We start from the raw sequence: 22,756 nt of genomic DNA, 5'->3' as shown, positions 1-22,756 counted from the left end.
CCTCTGTTAACGCTGTAAGATTGGTCTCTCCAAGTGGGAGATGATGATCTAAGTGATTCCAGAATTGTGGAATTCTTTATCTTTGGAAATCAGAACTGAGGGGGAACTACTTGAAATTTTGAAAGATGCTAAAAATTTGCCTATTAAACAGGTATCTGTGAACTTTAATCCTTATGTCATATTTTAAGTTGATTTTTTTTGTATATTTTTTTAAAATTATTAACTCTGAAAAGTAATTCAGTCGAGCTTTTGGTATTGATAGTATATAAAAATTTTGAGTGATTATCATTGTTGTTTAATTCAGACATGGAATTTATGACCTTGTATATAGTACTTACAAGATTCTAAAAACAGTCAGTCAACTTTCTGTGTTAATAAAAGTTCATATGATCTCTTCCATGAAATGTTTACATGTTTAAAAAGATAGATGGTTATCGTCTGGACTTTGGCATTCTGAAGTTAAAAAGTAAAATATTCAAGAAGGGTTTTTTTTTTAAATATGTATTTTAATTATTTTGGGGAAGGGAGATTGTTATGGTTTTGATTTTTATTTCTTCACTTTTTTCCATTTCTTACAAAGCATGTATGGGTTCAGTGACATATTTTGTCTGAGAGCTGCCTTAGTAGTACTCTGAAGGAGAAAATTTTATTATGAGAATTTGCTATTCTGCTTGTCGTTATTTCCTTTTATTTGGTTAAAACAGACCCTTAGTGTAGCAGCAGATTAATCCAGAAACTGGTGGGTTGTGTTTATCTACCAGCAGGTGGAGATAAAGATCACTGTACTGAACTCAGCCTTATGGGATGGCCAGCTCCTCCCTCAGTCAGTATATCTCTATGCTGTAGAAATGATTTACAGTAGTAGTATCTCAAGCTGGCGGTGGACGGCTACATACCAGCTCCTGGATTCTTCTGCGCGGGGAGCTCCTGTCCTAGTTTGGCTGGCTTAGTTGAGCCAGAGGGTGATAGGCTAAGTGGTGCCTACCCCACCCTTTGTTCTCTGTGCCCCCAGAGCCCATTGCTTGTTTGCCTGGCCCTTCCTCACAGATTAAAAAAAAAAAAAAAAAGAGCTCTGTTGGCACTGTAAGAAACAGGGCAGTTGGGACAGCTTGACCCCCTTTTTGAGGGCAGCTGTGCCACGGTGGCTATCCTGTGAGATACTTCCAGTGGGAGGATCCCATTCTGGGCAGAGACCCTGGGTCAGTGGAGGCTTCCATTTTGGTGGTGCGTGGCCCTTTAGATTTTTCAGCAGTATCTGGACTTGACTGCAGGCTGATTTTTCACATGGCGCAGGACGTAGTAAAGAGTGGGTGGAAGGGCTACTACTACTACTATTTAGCATTTCTATAGCGCTACAAGGCATACGCAGCGCTGCACAAACATAGACGAAAGACAGTCCCTGCTCAAAGAGCTTACAATCTAATAGACAAAAAATAAATAAAGTAATCAAATCAATTAATGTGAACGGGAGGGAAGAGAGGAGGGTAGGTGGAGGCGAGTGGTTACAAATGGTTACGAGTCAAAAGCAATGTTAAAGAGGTGGGCTTTCAGTCTAGATTTAAGGGTGGCCAAGGATGGGGCAAGACGTAGGGGCTCAGGAAGTTTATTCCAGGCGTAGGGTGCAGCGAGACAGAAGGCGCGAAGTCTGGAGTTGGCAGTAGTGGAGAAGGGAACAGATAAGAAGGATTTATCCATGGAGCGGAGTGCACGGGAAGGGGTGTGGGGAAGGATGAGTGTGGAGAGATACTGGGGAGCAGCAGAGTGAATACATTTATAGGTCAGTAGAAGAAGTTTGAACAGGATGCGAAAACGGATAGGGAGCCAGTGAAGGGTCTTGAAGAGAGGGGTAGTATGAGTAAAGCGACCCTGGCAGAAGATGAGACGGGCAGCAGAGTTTTGAACCGACTGGAGAGGGGAGAGGTGACTAAGTGGGAGGCCAGCAAGAAGCAGATTGCAGTAGTCTAAACGAGAGGTGACAAGGGTGTGGATGGGGGTTTTGGTAGAGTGCTCGGAAAGAAAGGGGCGGATTTTACGGATGTTGTAAAGAAAGAAACGACAGGTCTTGGCAATCTGCTGGATATGAGCAGAGAAGGAGAGAGAAGAGTCAAAGATGACCCCAAGGTTTCGAGCTGAGGAGACAGGGAGAATGAGAGAGCCATCAACAGAAATAGAAAACGGGGGGAGCGGGGAGGTGGGTTTGGGGGGGAAAATGAGAAGCTCGGTTTTGGTCATATTTAATTTCAGGTGGCGGTGAGACATCCAGACAGCAATGTCGGACAAGCACGCTGAAACTTTGGTTTGGATGCAAGGTGAGATATCAGGGGTAGAAAGGTAGATTTGGGAGTCATCAGCATAGAGATGGTAGGAAAAGCCATGGGATGAGATTAATGAGCCAAGGGAAGAAGTGTAGATAGAAAAGAGGAGGGGACCAAGAACAGAACCCTGAGGTACGCCGACAGGCAGAGGGATAGAAGTAGAAGAGGATCCACCAGAGTAAACACTAAAGGTGCGGAGGGAGAGGTAGGAAGAGAACCAGGAAAGGACAGAGCCCTGGAATCCAAGTGAGGACAGGGTATTGAGAAGTATGCTGTGATCGACAGTGTCAAAAGCAGCGGAAAGATCAAGAAGAATGAGGATGGAATATTGACCTCTGGATTTAGCCAGTAATAGGTCATTGGAGACTTTAGTAAGCGCAGTTTTGGTTGAGTGGAGAGGTCGAAAACCAGATTGTAGTGGGTCAAGAATAGCATGTGAGGAGAGAAAATCAAGGCAGCGGCGGTGAACAGCACGCTCAAGTAATTTGGAGAGAAAAGGAAGGAGGGAGATGGGTCGGTAATTAGAGGGACAAGTAGGGTCGAGTGAAGGCTTCTTAAGGAGAGGTGTGACCACAGCATGTTTAAAGGCAGCAGGAACAGTTGCAGTGGAAAGTGAGAGGTTGAGAATGTGACAGATAAAAGGAATAAGAGCAGGAGAGATGGCATTAAGAAGGTGGGTGGGAATGGGATCAGAGGAACAGGTGGTACATTTTGAGGAAGAAAGGAGAAGTGTAGTTTCCTCAATAGTAACTTCAGGAAAGGAGGAAAGGGAATGAGGGGAAGGAGAGAGAGGGGAACGGACTAGTGGAGGGAGAGGTGGTGAGATAGAGAAAGCAAGGTTTATCTTTTGAACCTTGTTGTGAAAGAATTCAGCAAGGGTCTGAGGAGATAATGAAGGGGGAGTTGGGGGAGGGGGCACCTTGAGGAGAGAGTTCAATGTGGTGAAGAGAAGTCGAGGATTAGAGCCAAGAGAGTTGGTCAGTTGGATATAATAATCCTGTTTGGCACGTAAAAGAGCAGATTGGAAAGAGGTCAGCATGACACGGAAGGCAAGTTTGATACCATTGCAATTATCTATCAGAAGTTTAGATGTGTGGTTTGATTCTTGAAAGGAAATATACAAGTTCATCTAATATCTTCCATATTTTTACTACCAATTTGTTCATATTTCGAATTGGATGATTTACAGAAAATTGTACATGCTATTCTAACCTATTGCAGGAAGCACTGCTCGGCCTCCAGTCTGTTCAGGTGCTTGGATGACCCATCTGGGCAGGGATCCTCTTTACTCACTGATCGGGTGGTTTTCCGCTTGGAGCCACATGGCTCAGTGATGCAGTTTGATTTTCCCGCCAGCGCAGCTTCACAGCTGGACACCACGGTTTCAACACAGCAGGCCCAGGTGTCTGGTGTCCATTCTTATCTCGAGCAAGATGACTGGGGGGCCGGGTTCTACGCAGGCTGCACAGGGGGTGGAGTTGCCTGGACCTTCCAGGGCCTGTGAGCCCTTTTCACTGGAATTTATTCTTTTGATACATCGGACATTTCTCTTAAAACGATTCTTTACCCTAACTGATCCTCCTACCCAGTTAGACAAGACTGGGGGGACCGCAGGGCATCTGGGGCCTACGGAGTTGATTCCTTCTACAGATTCCACGCAGAATCAGGTGGGGTCGTTGGGCCCCCCCCCCCCCCCCACCCGCTTGGATGCCATGTTCATGTACTCACTGAGCTCTTCCAGGCTGCAGGAACTGGAAGGGTGGAACTGGTGATGGTGGAGCCCGGTGACCCATCCACGGTACATATTTTTCATTGGGAGGAGTTCCTTCCCTTATTTCTAGGACTCAGGAGGCTCTCAATATTGAGGGCCCTGAGGCTCAAGCCTCCTCTTTTGTCAATGTGAAAATGGCAAATACGCGTAGGCAATCTAGGGCCTTTCCAGTTTACGAGGTCATCCAGGAGCTCATTACTGCACAATGAACTACCCCAGATTTGGGCCTTAAGGTGGTCAAAGTGATTTCTCACCTGTACCCTGTGGCGGTATTTATTTATTTAATACATTTACATCCCACATTTTCCCACCAATTGCAGGCTCAATGTGGCTTACACAATCTGTAGAAAAGGCTACAGTGCATGAAGTACAATTATACAGTTTAAAAGTAAGATAGTAAACAACATTTGAAACAACAATATGTAAAGATAAAAAGATATATAGTGTTTTTGAATCTTGTTATACTAGAAGTTAATTTGAATTAAGTTGAGCCTGGAGAATAAGCCTTTTTGAACATTACAGTCTTCAATAATTTTCTGAAATTTTAAGTAGATCTGGATACATTTGATTAGTTTGGCTAGAGCATTCCACAATTGTGTGCCTATATATGTGAAGCTGGAGGCATAAATAGATTTGTACTTAAGGCCATTACAGTCTGGGTAGTGTAGATTCAAGTAGGATCGTGAGAGACTGGATCTATTTCTAGGTGGTAAGTCAACCAATTCAAGCATATATTCTGGAACGTCCACGTAAATTATCCTGTGAATTAAGGTGCAGACCTTACCTTAAAGGCAACTCGTTCTTTAATGGGAAGCCAGTGTAGTTTTTCGCGAAGAGGCTTGGCTGATTCGAATTTAGATCTACCAAAGATCAATCTTGCCGCAGTGTTCTGAGCAGTCTGTAATTTTTTGAGTAGATGTTCCTTATAGCCTGCATATATAGTGTTGCAGTAGTCCATCTGGCTTAAAACCATAGATTGTATCAGATTGCGGAAGACATCACGAGGAAAAAAAGGTTTTATTCGCTTAAGTCTCCACATTGAATAAAACATTTTCTTTGTAACATAGTAACATAGTAGATGATGGCAGAAAAAGACCTGCATGGTCCATCCAGTCTGCCCAACAAGATAAACTCATATGTGCTACTTTTTGTGTATACCTTACCTTGATTTGTACCTGTCCTTTTCAGGGCACAGACCGTGTAAGTCTGCCCGGCCCTATCCCCGCCTCCCAACCACCAGACCCTCCTCCCACCACTGGCTCTGGCACGGACCATATAAGTCTGCCCAGCACTATCCCCGCCTTCCGCCACCGACTCTGCCACCCAATCTCGGCTAAGCTCCTTAGGATCCATTCCTTCTGAACAGGATTCCTTTATGTTTATCCCACGCGTGTTTGAATTCTGTTACCGTTTTCATTTCCACCACCTCCCGCGGGAGGGCATTCCAAGCATCCACTACTCTCTCCGTGAAAAAATACTTCCTGACATTTTTCTTGAGTCTGCCCCCCTTCAATCTCATTTCATGTCCTCTTGTTCTACCGCCTTCGTATCTCCGGAAAAGGTTCGTTTGTGGATTAATACTTTTCAAATATTTGAACGTCTGTATCATATCACCCCTGTTTCTCCTTTCTTCCAGAGTATACATGTTCAGGTCATCAAGTCTCTCCTCATACGTCTTGTAACGCAAATCCCTTACCATTCTCGTAGCTTTTCTTTGCACCGCTTCAATTCTTTTTACATCCTTCGCAAGGTACGGCCTCCAAAACTGAACACAATACTCCAGGTGGGGCCTCACCAACGACTTGTACAGGGGCATCAACACCTCTTTTCTTCTGCTGGTCACACCTCTCTCTATACAGCCTAGTAACCTTCTAGCTACGGCCACCGCCTTGTCACACTGTTTCATCGCCTTCAGATCCTCAGATACTATCACCCCAAGATCCCTCTCCCCATCCGTACCTAGCAGACTCTCACCGCCTAACACATACGCCTGTCTTGGATTTCTACTCCCTAAGTGCATCACTTTGCATTTCTTCGCATTGAATTTTAATTGCCAAACCTTAGACCATTCTTCTAGCTTTTTCAGATCCTTTTTCATGTTTTCCACTCCCTCCGGGGTGTCCACTGTGTTACAAATCTTAGTATCATCCACAAATAGGCAAACTTTACCTTCTAACCCTTCGGCAGTGTCACTCACAAATATATTGAACAGAATCGGCCCCAGCACCGATCCTTGAGGCACTCCACTACTCACCTTTCCCTCCTCCGAGCTAACTCCATTCACCACCACCCTCTGGCGTCTGTCCGTCAACCAGTTCCTAATCCAGTTCACCACTTCAGGTCCTATCTTCAGCCCATCGAGTTTATTTAAGAGCCTCCTGTGGGGAACCGTGTCAAAAGCTTTGCTGAAATCTAAGTAGATTACGTCCATAGCTCGTCCCTGATTCATTTCTCCTGTCACCCAATCAAAAAACTCAATGAGATTCATTTGGCACGATTTCCCTTTGGTAAAACCATGTTGTCTGGGATCTTGCAACTTATTGGCTTCCAGGAAATTCACTATCCTTTCCTTCAGCATCGCTTCCATTACTTTTCCAATAACTGAAGTGAGGCTTACCGGCCTGTAGTTTCCAGCTTTTTTAAAGTAACCCTGTTGTGCTTGGAATTGATTGACTTTTTCTCATGTGATTTCATTAGAGTTTATTTGCTGGTGTTTGGGTGGTGGGGCTAGTTCTGGGCAAGACTTCTACGGTCTGTGTCCTGAAAATGGGGCTAGTTCTGGGCAAGACTTCTACGGTCTGTGTCCTGAAAATGGCAGATACAAATCAAGGTAAGGTATACACAAGAAGTAGCACATATGAGTTTATCTTGTTGGGCAGACTAGATGGACTGTGCAGGTCTTTTTCTGCCGTCATCTACTATGTTACTATTATATATTTTATTTCAGGAGGTTTTTTTATATTTTTAAAGGGTGTATTCCATTCACCCATCTTTTTTAGGTATGTATATACTCAATTGATACCAAAATTACTAATCAGGGGATAACTCTTTTAAATTCCAGAGTTGAGCCACACTAAAACATATGTATGATACACTACTTATTCAGCACAATTGATAATTGATTTATAAGATATCCAGCTCTCTTTATATGTTTTGATCTCTACTGTTAATCTTATTCTGTATGGATCCACATTTCTCTGTTTCAATTTTTTTCCACTTTTAATGGCATTTAAATGTATTGATTTTGGAATTTATTGTTTTTATTAGTATTATTTTGACTACTATTTATTCATATGTTTTATCTTGAGTTATTTTAAGGATGATATTACTGTGCTGGTCATTTTAAATGTAAATGTATATGATTCGTATATGATGTTTTTATGTTCATGTTTTCATTCTATTGTATTTTATTTTTTAGTTGTACCCCTGACGCAGCCTGAGGGCGAAACATGGCCACGTCGGGTATTGTTTTACTTACCTCTGGTTTTGTTTCATTAAACTTCATTATTTTTATCCAGTCTGCTTTTCTAGTCCTCATCACACATGGATGTTGTCTACAGACCTCCGACACAATCGGAGGAACTAGATAAAGATCTGATCGCAGATATCCAAAAGTTGGGAAAGAAAAGAGAGGTGCTGTTTCTGGGAGATTTCAATCTGCCAGATGTAGATTGGAAAGTTCCATCTGTGGAATCGGAAAGAAGTAGAGAGATCATGGATGCTTTTCAAAGTGCTCTGCTTAGACAAATGGTGGCGGAACCCACAAGGGAGGGAGCAACACGATCTGGTGCTCACAAATGGGGATAGTGTGTCAAATGTCCGAGTGGGTGCCCATCTGGGCAGCAGTGACCATCAAACAGTTTGGTTTGATTTAACAGCTGAAGTGGGGGGCAGCCACTCAAAACTCAAAGTCCTGGATTTCAAGCATGCTGACTTTAGTAAAATGGGGGAATACCTGAGGAAGGAGCTGATGGGCTGGGAGGACATACGAGAAGTGGAAGGGCAGTGGTCCAGGCTGAAAGAAGCTATAAATATGGCCACAAACCTTTATGTAAGGAGAGTAAATAAAAGCAAGAGAAAAAGGAAACCTATATGGTTCTCCAAGCAAGTGGCTGAGAAAATAAAGGCTAAAGAGTTGGCATTCATGAAATACAGAAAAACTCAAGAAGAGGAACACGGAGAGGAATACCGAATGAAACTGAAAGAAGCCAAGAGAGAGAGACGTCTGGCGCAAGCGAAAGAACAAATAGCTAGAAATGTAAAGAGGGGCGACAAAAATTTCTTCAGGTATATTAGTGAAAGGAGGAAGACTAAAAATGAAATTGTGAGACTGAAAAATGCTGCGAACCGCTATGTGGATAATGATGAAGAAAAAGCAAATTTGCTAAACAAATACTTTTGTTCTGTTTTCACTGAAGAAAATCCTGGAGAAGGACCACGATTGACTGGCAAAAGTACATATGAGAATGGAGTGGATATAGCACCGTTCACAGGAGAGAGTGTATATGAACACCTTGAAAATCTAAAGGTGGACAAAGCCATGGGACCAGACGGGATCCACCCCAGGACATTGAGGGAACTCAGAGAGGTTCTGGTGGGTCCTCTTAAAGAGTTGTTTAATAAATCCTTGGAGACGGGAGAGGTTCCATGGGATTGGAGAAGAGCGGATGTGGTCCCTCTTCACAAAAGTGGTGATAGGGAAAAAACTGGAAACTACAGGCCGGTAAGCCTTACTTCGGTTATTGGAAAAGTAATGGAAACGATGCTGAAGGAAAGGATAGTGAATTTCATGGGAGCCAATAAGTTGCAGGATCCGAGACAACATGGTTTTATCAAAGGTAAATTGTGCCAAACAAATCTAATTGAATTCTTTGACAGGGTGACTGGAGAATTGAATTAAGTATGTGCTATAGATGTAATCTACTTGGACTTCAGCAAAGCTTTTCACATGGTTCCCCATAGGAGGCTCTTGAATAAACTTGACAGCTGAAGATAGGACCCAACATGGTGAACTGGATTAGGAACTGGTTGACGGACAGCCACCAGAGGGTGGTGGTAAATGGAATTCACTCGGATGAGGGAAAGGTGAGTAGTGGATTGCCTCAGGGATCAGTGCAAGGGCCGATTCTGTTCAATATATTTGTGAGTGACATTGCCGAAGGGTTAGAAGGTAAAGTTTGCCTTTTTGCGGACGACACCAAGATTTGTAACAGAGTGGACACCCCGGAGGGAGTGGAAAACATGAAAAAGGATCTACAGAAGCTAGAAGAATGGTCTAATGTTTTGCAATTAAAATTCAATGATAATAAATGCAAAGTGATGCACTTAGAGAGTAGAAATCCACGGGAGACGTATGTGTTAGGCGGTGAGAGTCTGATATGTACAGACTGGGAGAGGGATCTTGGGGTGATAGTATCTGAGGATCTGAAGGTGACGAAACAGTGTGACAAGGCGGTGGCTGTAGCCAGAAAGTTACTAGGCTGTATAGAGAGAGGTGTGACCAGCAGAAGAAAGGAAGTGTTGATGCCCCTGTACAAGTCATTGGTGAGGCCCCACCTGGAGTATTGTGTTCCATTTTGGAGGCCGTATCTTGCTAAGCATGTAAAAAGAATTGAAGCAGTGGAAAGAAAAGCTACAAAAATGGTATGGGATTTGTGTTACAAGATGTATGAGGAGAGACTTGCTGACCTGAACATGTATACCCTGGAGGAAAGGAGAAACAGGGATGACATGATACAGACGTTCAAATATTTGAAAGGTATTAATCCGCAAACAAACCTTTTCTGGAGATGGGAAGGCGGTAGAACTAGAGGACATGATATGAGAGTGAAGGGGGGCAGACTCAGGAAAAATGTCAGGAAGTATTTTTTCACGGAGAGAGTGGTGGATACTTGGAATGCCCTCCCGCGGGAGGTGGTGGAGATGAAAACGGTAACGGAATTCAAAAATGTGTGGGATAAACATAAATGAATCCTGTTCAAAAGAAATGGATCCTGAGAAGCTTAGCAGAGATTGGGTGGCAGCACCGGTGGTTGGAAGGCGGGGCTAGTGCTGGGCAGACTTCTACGGTCTTTGCCCTGAAAATGGTAGATACAAATCAAGGTCAGGTATACAGTAGCACATATGAGTTTATCTTGTTGGGCAGACTGGAAGGACCATACAAGTCTCTTTCTGCCGTCACCTACTATGTTACTATGTTCTCAAGCCTCCTTGATTCGATTAGTGCCAGGATGGTCTTGTGGCAGAATCAGGTTGGAGCAAGGACTTCTGATTTAGTGGTGATTTTCAGTTTACTAAGTGCCTGTTAAAGCTAAGACAGCAAAAAGGATGTCCTTTTTCTACTTTGTCATCCAGGCACCTGTCTGAATATGGGCCGGCACCCGGATAACTGCTGGCAGCTGCACATGACCCAGATATTCAATGCCTGCGCCTGAATTAGGTCCAGCATTGAATATCAGGGTGTAATCATCCAAGCTTTCAGCTTCTTTAAAACCGCTGACCACCGCAGGTTGAATATCGTGGTGCAACCTATTAAGTGATGTTTGTTTTTTAGTGTGCTTTCTGCCAGTTTAAAAATCTTTCCTATATGTCTGTCTGAACACTGTTGAATTTATAGGACCTTGTACCTTATTATTATTTATTCATTTTTTGGTTGGTTCTCTGTAATTATACCCCCTACCCTTTGCTTATCTTGGTTTTTCTATAAGGGGATTGCTTAACTTGCTGTTTCTTGACTTACTGATTCTTCCACAGTTTCAGACAAATGTTTCAGAATTCCTCTGCTATATCACAAAAAACGTTCTTCCTTTAAAATATTTCATTTCTTTTATTACAATACACCAGCAGAATCTCCCTGTGTGACCTGCAGCTACTCTAAGGCTGTCTACAGCTTGAGTGCTTCAACAGTTAGGTGCTCCTACATCTGCTGCGGCTTGAAATTACATGACAGAGCTACCAATAGGGTTTGTTTTTTACTGAAAATGTATGCACACCATTTATGTTGTCAATCGACTCTGTTCCAAAATCATACCTTTCAAGCAGCATCTCACCTCATGTGCAGATTTTTTAAAATGCCCCTTGGTGCAAAGATTGTCAAAACTCTGAAGCACAAGTCAAATATGTGTAAGAAAATAAACACCAGCCAAGAGCAGAATCTTTTACTAAATTCATCTTCCGTGTCTATCTTGCTTACTGATATGGGCTTTCAACTCATCTTCAGGGGCATAAATATTTTAAGTGTTTGACACAATGTTTTGGTGTCCTTGGCTTTCTGCCCTTTCTCTGATCTGGCATGAAAAAGTTCACTGAGTTTTTTTTATTGCAGATGTTATTGGCATCACAGAAAGAACTTTGATGTTGTGTAAGGGATTGTATTGATTATGGCTAGTAAATTGAGACGGATAATTTATTTCATTGTTCTGAACAGAGGCTGTTCCTGAAGTCAGCATTATACTCAGAGCCTCCAAACATTTGGGAGTATTTGTTTTTCTGTTGTGTTTAACTTGAGACATGAATGTTTGGATTCACCAAAGCTATTGTACTGGAAGCTTTTCTGCATCAGGAATTAAGGAGAATCGAGCAGTTTTGTTACCTTTTGTACCATTTCATCTGTGGTCAGATTTCACAAATTTCAGTTGATTCTTCTCCCCTGAAATTTTTCATTTTCATGATTTTTCAGCTCAGTTTACTCCTTCTTCTTTAGGACTTGGACTATATTGCCATGCGGTTTGTTTTGTAGTACAAATAAGTGCCAAGGCCAAAAACTAAAACCAAAACAAAAAACAAATTCTTGTTTGTAGAGATCCTGCTCCCTCTTGCTCTCAACGTAGGACCATGTTAGCATCTTCAGGAAGCGAGGCTGAAAACATATATATGCAAAAATAAAAAAATATTTCCTTGACAATTTATTACACACCTCAATCCAAAAACATTTTCTTTAAAATATTATATAAAGTCCGAAACAAACCTGTTAATACTCAGTTCATAGCTGTGCTGGAGCAGGACTTCCAAGACAGCTGCCCTGCACTCAAGGCAACCGCCGAAAAACGCAGACGCATGCATGTTGGCAATAAATAGTCCTCCTTGCTATGGGGTCATCAACAAAGGACACTCAAAAATCTCACTGTATCGAATGCTCAACATTCTACATCGTTATTGAAACCATTAGGGTATACTTGTGTCATGAAAAAATAAATCGTTGTTCCTTTTGCAAAAGCACTCTGACACATCTCCTCGTGTATTCTTCAACTGTAGCAAAACCACAAAGCACAACTTTGACATTTGGTGCACTGCTTGCAGCCAATGTTGGATCAAAAGAGCTTCCATCCAGGTAGCACGGATATTGCTCATATGTTCCGCTGTACATAACTTTATTCTGCGTATGGTTTGCACTATATACCAAAGCTGACAGGGCACTGTATTGTATAAATAACTTCCTGAGAATTGCAGTCAGTATGTGATTGTAAAATAAACATTTATCCATTTTGGGATTTGTTTTGTAGTACCCACAGTTATTTTTTTTTCTTTATTGAGAAACTACCCAACCATTGCAGTAACTGTCACACACATCATAGTACACATGCACTTTGTGTCCACCCAGTATGCATCAGTGTTCAGTGATTGCTGACAGTCCCTGACCTCAAGGGATGTGAGCTCTGCCACAGCAGAATCTGCAGCCACATCTGGCCCAGGGAGTAGAACCCAAGCTTGGGAACTGATCCCATGTCTTGGACAGCAAGTGCTAGCTGGCCTATTTTTGTCCTTGTTTTCACTCAAGTTTAATATCCATTGTTATAAAAATTTTAATCCATATTAAAGTTTTGACATCTCCGATATGTTACAGCTCATGCCTGACTACATATATGGGATACATTTGGAGGGGGGGGGGGAGGTAAGACCAGAGGGGGTAGTATTCTGAGTGTTTTAACAATGTGTTAAATCAGGCCATTTCATTTATACACAAATTATAGAAATGATTCTGTTAAATATCCTACAAAATGACATTGTGTAGTGCTCTGAATATTGTTGAAACCAGCTATGCTTCTGAGGGCTTTGAAAGACAGTCTGATAAAGGTAGATTAATAGATAACACAGAACCGTTGGTGCTGGTGGTGGTGGGGCTTATTGTATTTTCTCTTGTGTCAAATTCCAGAGAGGTAACTATAAATACAATATGCAAGCCAGCTTTAATCAGTACTACAAAAATCTTTTGTAAACAATTCAGTCTAGAATCAAAATAATCTAATCAAGCTACAGATTGCCTCATCTATTGGAAAGTTATATGGTGGTTTGTTTACTTTAATACTGTCTTTTGGATGTTTAGGGATTTTGAGCTAAAGCTGTGGTATACAATTAAATGCAAACGGTTGTAGTTAAAGTGAAAGCAGAAAAATGTGGTTTAGGCAAATACTTTTACAAAATTTCAAAAACTTTTTTTTCCTATTTTTAAAAGTGGTAATATCTGTTTTCTAGACAGGTCCTCCTCATTTGTTTCTGCAGTTTATATTTAGCATTTAGTAAGATTAAAATATTTTGATTTAATGTTTTGGAGATTTGGAGATATAGGTTTAAAAAAAAAAGGTGAAGCCTTTTCTTGTGCCATAGTGATAGGAGTGTACTACTGTCCGCCTGGCCAGGATGAGCAGACGGACACAGCAATGTCAAAGGAAATTAGGGAAGCGAATAAAATGGGTGATTTCAATTATCCGGATATAGACTGGGTTAATGTAACATTGGTACACGCCAGGGAGATAAAATATCTTGATGAAATCAAGGACTGCTTCATGGAACAGCTGGTTCAGGAGCCGACAAGAGAAGGAAAAATATTAGACTTAGTCCTTAGTGGAGCTCATGATCTAGTGCAGGGGGTAACGGTGCGAGGGCCGCTTGATAACCGTGATAACAATATGATCTGTTTTGAAATTGGCATTGAAGGAAGTGAACTTAGGAAATCAAATGCACTAGCGTTTAACTTTAGAAAAGGTGATTACGATAAAAAGAGAAAAACGGTGAAAAAAAGACTATAAGGAGCAGCTCGCAGGGTAAAAAAACTTGCATCAGGCGTGGATGCTGTTCAAAAACACCATCCTAGAGGTACAGGACAAATATATTCCGCGCATTAGAAAAAGAGGAAAAAGGCCAAACATCAGCCGGCATGGCTAAACAGTAAGGTAAAGGAAGCCATTAAAGCCAAAAAAACAATCCTTCAGAAAATGGAGTAGACAACCGACTGAAAATAATAAGATAAAACATAAGGAATGCCAAGCCAAATGCAAAGCGGAGATAAGGAGGGCTAAAAAGGACTTTGAAAAAAGTTAGCGTTTGAAGCAAAAATACATAGTGAAAATTTTTTTCGATACATTAAAAGCAGGAAGCCGGCTAAAGAATCGGTTGGGCCGCTGGACAAAAGTGACGTTAAAGGGGCGATCAGGGAAGACAAAGCCATAGCGGAGAAATTAAATGAGTTCTTTGCTTCGGTCTTCACTGAGGAGGATTTGGGAGGGATACCGGTGCCGGAAAGGGTATTTGAAGCAGGCGAGTCATAGAAACTAAACAAATTCACTGTAAACTTGGAGGATGTAATGGGTCAGTTCTGCAAACTGAAGAGTAGTAAATCACCAGGACCAGATGGTATTCAACCCAGAGTATTAATAGAACTGAATAATGAAATTGTAGAGCTACTGTTAGTAATTTTTAATCTATCCCTAAAATCAGGTATGGTACCGGAAGACTGGAGGGTAGCCAATGTTACGCCGATTTTTAAAAAGGGTTCCAGAGGAGATCCAGGAAATTATAGACCGGTGAGTCTGACGTCAGTACCGGGCAAAATGGTAGAGGCTATTATTAAGAATAAAATTACAGAGCACATGCAAAAACATGGGCTAATGAGACAAAGTCAGCACGGATTTAGTGAAGGGAAGTCTTGCCTCACCAATCTACTGCATTTTTTTGAGGGGGTGAATAAACATGTGGACAATGGGGAGCCAGTGGATATTGTGTATCTGGATTTTCAGAAGGCATTTGACAAAGTGCCTCATGAAAGACTCCAGAGGAAACTGGAGAGTCATGGGATTGGAGGTAGGGTATTACTATGGATTAAGAGCTGGTTGATGGATAGGAAGCAGAGAGTACGATTGAATGGTGACAAGACGTTGAAAACTGCTCACTGTGCTGCGGCAGCCAAAAAAGCACACAGAATGTTGAGTATAATTAGGAAAGGGATGGAAAACAAACACGAGGATGTCATAATGCCGTTGTATCGCTCCATGGTGTGACCGCACCTTGAATATTGTGTCCAAGTCTGGTCTCAGAAAAGATAGAAAGGAATTGGAGAAGGTGCAGAGAAGGGCAATGAAAATGATAAAAGGGATGGAACGACTTCCCTATGAGGAAAGGCTGAGAAGGTTAGGGCTCTTCAGCTTGGAGAAAAGGCGGCTGAGGGGTGATATGATAGAAGTCTACAAAATAATGAGCGGTGTAGAGCGGACAGATGTGAAGCATTTGTTTACGCTTTCAAACAACAATAGAACCAGGGGACACAAGATGAAGCTAGAATATGGTAGATTTAAAACAAATAGGAGAGAGTTTTTCTTTACTCAGCGTGTAGTTGGACTCTGGCACTCGTTGCCGGAGAATGTGGTGGCAGCGGCTGGCATTACGGAATTTAAGGGGGGTTTGGACAGATTCCTGAAGGAAAAGTCCATTGAACATTAATTTATTTTTTTGGAATGGGGGGGGGGGGGGGGGGGGGGGGGGTTTGCCAGGTTCTTGAAGCCTGGATTGGCCGCTGTCAGAGACAGGATGCTGGGCTTGATGGACCCTTGGTCTTTTCCCAGTATGGCGGTCCTTATGTGCTTATGTGCTCCATTCCCAGCCCGATCAGGACCAAGTCTGGGATCTGACACTGTGAACCTTTATACCTAAGCTGAGAACATCTAATGACCTGATTTAGGGCTCATGTTAGCAGGTATCTGGAAGTCACCGTGCTCAGGAATAATTTGATTAAAGAAAGTTAGGAGAACTTATAAATAGAGCAGAATTTCATAGAATGTTTCAAATGAAGACACATGGCACCAGATGCCATCCTGGGTTTAGAACTTCTTTGGAAGCTTCAAGGAGCAAGAGTAAACAGCTGGGTCACCAAAGGCTGAGCAAGTGTTGAATGAAGATAGGAATTATTTTCCGCCCTTTTAATTTATTTCCACTTATTAAATGCATGTTTCATTAAAACCCAACTCATTTTACAGCTAACAATAAAATGTATTGGAACAATTTTGTTATGAACTTTCCATGACCGATTTGATAAACATGCTCACAATAGTCGTGAAATGTACAGTACAGCTGCTCAAGCTGCACCTATTTGAGTTAATTTAACTTGCACCAGTTATTGGTATAGCACTTTTCATAAGACATTAATTAACAAATGCTTATCTTAGCAAATTGTTTGTATACTACATCTTCTTGCAATAATTTTTGATCTCTTATGTTTAAATTTTTAGTTTAGATCTTTTGTTGCAATTCCTGGATTGTCCCATTTGTTTTAACTGTTAACTGCATGGAAGTGAATAGGTTATTCATGGTTTCTAAGAACTGAAGTGTTATTATTATTATTATTATTATTAATAATAAAGCCTATGATGTTATTTTCATTTTAACCAGCACTTGTACATATTTAGACTTATCTTTAGAAAGGGCAAATCTCTGTTTAATTGAAACAATGCAAAATTTAAAAATGTTAAATCATTTAACATTTTGCATTTTATTCATCGAGTCAGAAATTGATCTGCATACTGAGGTCTGTTGAAGAGAAAGTAACCAGAGTCCCACTGTACGGCTTCTATGGTATTGCTCATCACTTGCCATTCACTATCAGAGTACTAGAAGATGTGCTTCCTCATTTGATTTTAAATAGAGTGTAATTATATTGAATAGTATGTTGTGTTTTATGCTGGGTTAATTGTCAGAGCCTCTTAACTTTTATAAAGCAATAACTGTGTTCAACGGTGTTTAGTACCATTGGCACAGATGGGAATTGGCATTTAGAAAACTTTGAAAAATAAAACTTGCAATTGTAGAAATAAGTTAGAATCCTAATTAGTTATATGTTTAGTCTCTTGTAGACCAGTTTGAGAACCTGAATCCTCCTGCATCGGAACGTCTGAAGATTTTTTACAGTTCCCAGATGCCAGCACTTTGGGCAATTCAGGTACATAGCAGTATGTAGCAGCATTACTCAGAAGCAGTGCTATGATTTCAAATCAAGTGAATTGAAATCACAATTTAAAATCATTTTGTTTTTTTGATTTTTACCTGAAATCGCTTTAACCCTGATTTTGAATTTAGATTTGAAATCACATATTCAAGTGAATTGTATTTTTTTACAGTTATAAAATATAAAATCATTTACTAATGGACAGCTTCAGAATCATCATGGTCAGGAGTGCTACCCAATCACTCCTCTCCTGCTTGAGAAGAAATACAAAATAGTGATGGCTTACCCCAGATTAGAGAATGACACGGTAAATCTGCTGTAACGGTAACACTGCAGTCAGAATTACCGCAGATGCGGAAACAAAACTTTTTATCATCCTTTGGGAACAGTAAAAAGCTTTGCTCCCTATGTTAAGAAAAAAAAATGTCCTTAGCTTCCTTCCCATCCTACTGCTTGTAAACTTACATGTTCCTGTGGCCCAACAGCAATTCACACAGGATGGCTCTGAGGCCTTCTTTCTGCCGGGTCTCCACTGGTGAATGCATTGTTTTTGTTTTTAATGTAAATCTTTATTGGCAAACTGGCAAGTACATGCATAAAAAAGAAACATATAGCATCAAAACACCCTCAGAACTTCAGAAAGAGCTAAACAACTACTATAAATTCCACAACCCCACCTCCCAATTTGCAAACCCCAACTGTAAGGTTAGGTCTGGGCTCACCAGAGCCCTTATGGACACCACACTCGTAGAAAGAAGCCCATAATGTCCTTATTACGGGCCGTCGGCTTCATCAAAGGAATGTGGTCAAGTTTGATAACAAGGGCAGCTCTGATCATTTCCTTTAGGTAGCCAAGCAGAATCTAGCTACCAGAACGACCAGCTGTTGAGCATCCTCATCTAAATCTTCCAGGGAGGGGGGGGGGGGCGTTCAGCAAAAGAATGTAGATGTCCAGCGAGATGGTAATATGCAGTATGTTAAGTAGTAGTAGTATGTCTCTTATAATCAAAACCACCATCTTCTAATACGTTTGGGACAGTCCCACCAAATATGAAGAAATTTACCCAATTGGGCACAGCCCCGCCAACAGAGAGCTGAACTTGACCCAAAGACCTTATGAAGACTTGTAGGCATGTAATACCATTGGTACACCATCTTAAAGTCATGCTGCATGAGGTTAGCTGCAAACACCTGGAAATAGACATTAGCCCACTGTTTATATGATCCAGAGAAAATCCCACCAGCTGTTTCCACTTTTGCTCATAGGTACAAGCTGCTGGTCTGCTATATAGAAGAGCTTTGTAGAGACGAGAGGTGAGGACCACTCTAGAAACCATATGGAAAACTTTTTAAAAAGGCAGTCCTCCCTCTGCCAATGAGGCAGCACAACTCATTTCATAAAATCCTCCCTGTCTCATCAGCTCATAACCTTGGGGTCATCTTCAACTCCTCTCTCCCCTTCTCTGCACATATTCAACAGACTGCTAAAACCTGTCATTTTTCTATATAATATCACCAAAATTCATCCTTTCCTTTCTGAGCACATTACCCAGAACCCTTATCCGCACTCTTTATCACCTCTCGCTTAAACTATTGCAACGTGCTTCTCACAGGTCTCCCAGTAAGTCAACTCTCTCCCCTTCAATCTGTTCAAAGTTTTGCTACACGATTTCTATTCCACCAGTGTCACTATGCTCATATTAGCCCTCTCCTCAAGTCACTTCATTGGCTCCCTGTCCGTTTCCGCATACAGTTCAAACTCCTTTTATTGACTTACAAGTACATTCACTCTACAGCTCCTCAGTACCTCTCCACTCTTATCTCTCCCTGCACTCCTCCCCGGGAGCTCCATTCACTGAGTAAATCTCTCTTATCTGCACCCTTCTCCTCCACCGCTAACTTCAGACTCCATTCCTTTTATCTTGCTGCACCATATGCCTGGAATAGACTTCCTGAGCCGGTACGTCATGCTCCGTCTCTGGCCGCCGTCAAATCTAGGCTAAAAGCCTACCTTTTTGATGCTGCTTTTAACTCCTAATCCTTACTCACTTGTACAGTACCCATATTTTAACATTCCCACCTTAAGTAATTCCCTTATCTCTTATTTGTCCTGTTTGTCCTAATTAGATTGTAAGCTCTGTCGAGCGGGGACTGTCTCTTTATGTCCAGTGTACCGCACTGCGTACATCTAGTAGCATTATACAAATGATAGGTAGTAGTAGTAGGGTGACTTTAAATCATTGAGGCAGTGCCACCACTGCTCATGCGTGGGTGTCTTCCTGTATGCAAGTGTGGGACCAGCAGTCTTTCATTTTTGGCTGAACAGAGAAGTTGTGCTTTCGATCTCAGTGCAAAAAACTTTTGCCTTTTTGTTGCCTTGTTGCCGTCCCTTTTTTCGGGATATATTTTCTTAGTATTTTTTTCTCTTTCAGTCATAATTTGTCTAGCTTATTCATTTTTATATATCTATATTTTTTATTTTTCTTCGATCTGAGCTCTTTTTCCTACCCAGGAATCATCAACCTTTTTCAGATGTGCAGTTACTCGAGCTTTCTGGGCCATAGTGCCTTTTGACCTTCTGTTGGCCTTTTCCCCCTCCGTCATCAAGGGTGCCGAGTGGCTTTAAGAGATGTACTCGATGTAATAGAACTATTTCAGGCAAGGACCCCCATAATTGGTTTGTTCAGTGCCTAGGTCAAGACCACTGAGACATTCACTGTAACCTCTGCCAGCATATGCAAGCAAGGTCCTTTTTAAGCCCCCAGATTCCATTGTGAAAAACTTCTTGGTTCTGCATCAACGTTGGCATCAGACTTAATATTCGACACGGAACGTGCATCAAGATCGGGTAACTCGTGCAACATCATGAGGGTGCTGCATCGGACTCAATGCCACGATCACATCAGAACTCTACGTCCTCGTCATCGGTGCTGTGTGCATCAAGGGACCTGCAGTACAAAAAGCCTAAGAAGCATCACCATTGTTCTCCCTCTAGACACTCATACCATTTCTCCCCTATACTGATGTCCTTGATACACGGGAAGTATCTATGCCGCAGTGATCAGCTCATATCACATCAAGATCCTTTGAAGTCTTCTACACCTGCACAGTCTCTCTCTGACTGTGCCCACACTGATTTCTCAGCCGGTACCGATTCCTATCCTCCATGAGGAAATCGAGTTATGCTTAAAGAAGAGCTTTCAGGTCTGCTGCAATCGTAGTCTATACATGCTTTACAGGGTGCTTGCTCCAGCCTCAGCCCAGCCCATGGATATATTGGAGAGACAGTCACAGGAGAAATCCCACACACCAGCTTGACGTCGACCATTGGGGGCAGCCTTCACCTGACCGCATGCTTCGTCATTGACAGAAGAGCTTTCACGAACTTCAGAAGCTCATATGCCTTGATGTACCTTGATGCAAAGCCGACGTTCTAGGCAACATGCACTTCCCCATACTCCTCTTGAGCAGTATTTTGAAGTGCCAGACTCGGACCTCTCAGATGAGGAGTCCTATGGCATTTCATCTGATCCTTCTCCAGCAAGCACCTCAGAGGCATAAGTCTCCCCCAGAAAGTATATGCTTTCCAGGCTTTGTCCATGAGATGGCTCATAACCTTCACCGATGGGTTGTATATACCACTTAACATTGGCAAAAAAGACCCCTCAGTCATCCACCAAGAGACTCTTGTTTCAACTCCCTTCAAATGTGTTTACTTTGAGAGGAGCTCTCAGCCCACGTCTGACAGAATACAATAAAACCAGTTCCTCCGCCGGACAGGGGTCGAGGGCTGTACTCCAGATATTTTGTCATTATGAAAAAGACAGGAGTACATCCAGTTCTCGATCTATGAGACCTAAACAAGTTTCTTTTCAAAGAAAAGTTTTGCATGGTATCCCTGAGGTCACTATTTCCCATGATACAACTCAACGACTGGGTTTGCTCTCTAGACCTCAAGGAGGCGTACACCAATATATCTGTTCTCCCTGCATACAGAAATTTCCTCTGCTTCTGCTGTTGACCTCTGCACTATCAGTAGAAGCCTTACCATTTGGCTTTACCTTGGCTCCTCGAATATTCACAGAGCGCCTAGTAGTAGTAACTGCAATACTTCACAGGTAGAGCATCCACGTCTTCCTGTACCTGGACGATTGGCTAATCAAAGCAGCCTCTCAACGCTTCCATTCAGTCTGCCATACAGCTCCTAGAACTCATCAGATTTGTCATCAACTATCACAAATTGCATCTTGAGCCGGTACATACTATAACGTTCATAGGGGCTCTCCTCAACACAACTCAAGATTGAGCATTTCTTCCTCAACCGAGGGTGACCATACTACATATCGCCACTCAGATATCCCAGTTGACTCATATATCTGCTCGTGACATGCTCCACCTCCTCGGTCACATTGCTTCAACAGTCCATGTAACAGCATTGGCTCAACTTCACTTTCTAATTCCTCAATCAAAACTCTCCTCTCAATGGTTCCAAGCCACAGGATCCAAATAACTCCATAGCTCTGCCACTGTCTACAGTGGTGGAAGGTATCCATAAAATCTTATCTGAGGCGTTCTATTCTAACTCCTTTCACACCGCAAGGTTCTCACAACAGACACTTCCATGATGGGTTGGGGAGCTCACCTCAATGATCTCCATACACATGAGAGAAACAACATCATATCATTCTCTTGGAAGTGCCAGCTGTTTGAAATGCTCTCAAAACCTTTCAGAATCATATTCTCAATTAGGTTGTACTAATTTGCACAGACAATCAAGTAGTGATGTATTACCTGAACAAACGGGGGGAACCTTCTCTGTCACCAAGCAATCCAAATCTGGACTTCGACAGCTTCTCGTAACATCTTTATAAGAGCTGTTTATCTAGCCGGAGACAAAATGCCGTAGCAAACTGAGCAGTGGGGAACCCCAGTGATAGACCTGTGTGCTTCTCCAAAGGACAACAAGTTCCCTGTTTCTGTTTGACTCTGTACTCCTAAACGCATAGCCCCAGATGCCTTCTTACTCCACTGGGGAATGGATCTTCTATTCACTTTTCCCCTACTGCCTCTCATAGGGAAAACTCTTCTTAAACTGTGCTGAGACCATGCGACCATGATTCTAATTGCCCCCTACTGGCCTCATCAAATCTGGTTTCCTCTTCTCCTAGAGGAACTGTTCAGGTTAGATTCTTTTCCAACCCTAATAAGAACGAGGGATCCCTCTTTCATCCAGACTCTTAAGCTCTGGCCCTGACAGCTTGGTACTTGATGACATAGAGTTCCGTTAATTGAACCTTCTTCACACAGTCGCTCACATACTTCTTGCCGCCAGGAAACCTTCTACAAGAAAATGTTTACCTTTTTAAAGTGGAAATGATTCTCTCTCTGGTGTTCAGTTAGGTCGTTCGACCCTACTACATGCTTCCTACCTACCCTTATAGAGTACCTCCTCCATCTTTC

The 22,756-nt window shown here is 42.1% G+C and overlaps 1 protein-coding gene across 1 annotated transcript in view; it reads left to right on the top strand.

Moving 5' to 3' along the window:
- Window positions 1-22,756, top strand: part of TTC27 (tetratricopeptide repeat domain 27) — a 302,320-nt gene that overhangs the window by 202,470 nt on the left and 77,094 nt on the right. The window contains exon 11 of the mRNA XM_030196512.1: window positions 17,195-17,290. Within this exon, the coding sequence (XP_030052372.1) occupies window positions 17,195-17,290 (96 nt within the window). The remainder of the gene's footprint in view (window positions 1-17,194; window positions 17,291-22,756) is intronic.

Source organism: Microcaecilia unicolor, chromosome 3 (genome assembly GCF_901765095.1).
Source record: "Microcaecilia unicolor chromosome 3, aMicUni1.1, whole genome shotgun sequence".
Taxonomy (NCBI): Eukaryota; Metazoa; Chordata; class Amphibia; order Gymnophiona; family Siphonopidae; genus Microcaecilia; species Microcaecilia unicolor.
Note: the sequence above shows the minus strand (reverse complement) of the source record. Positions and strands in the feature narration are given on the sequence as shown.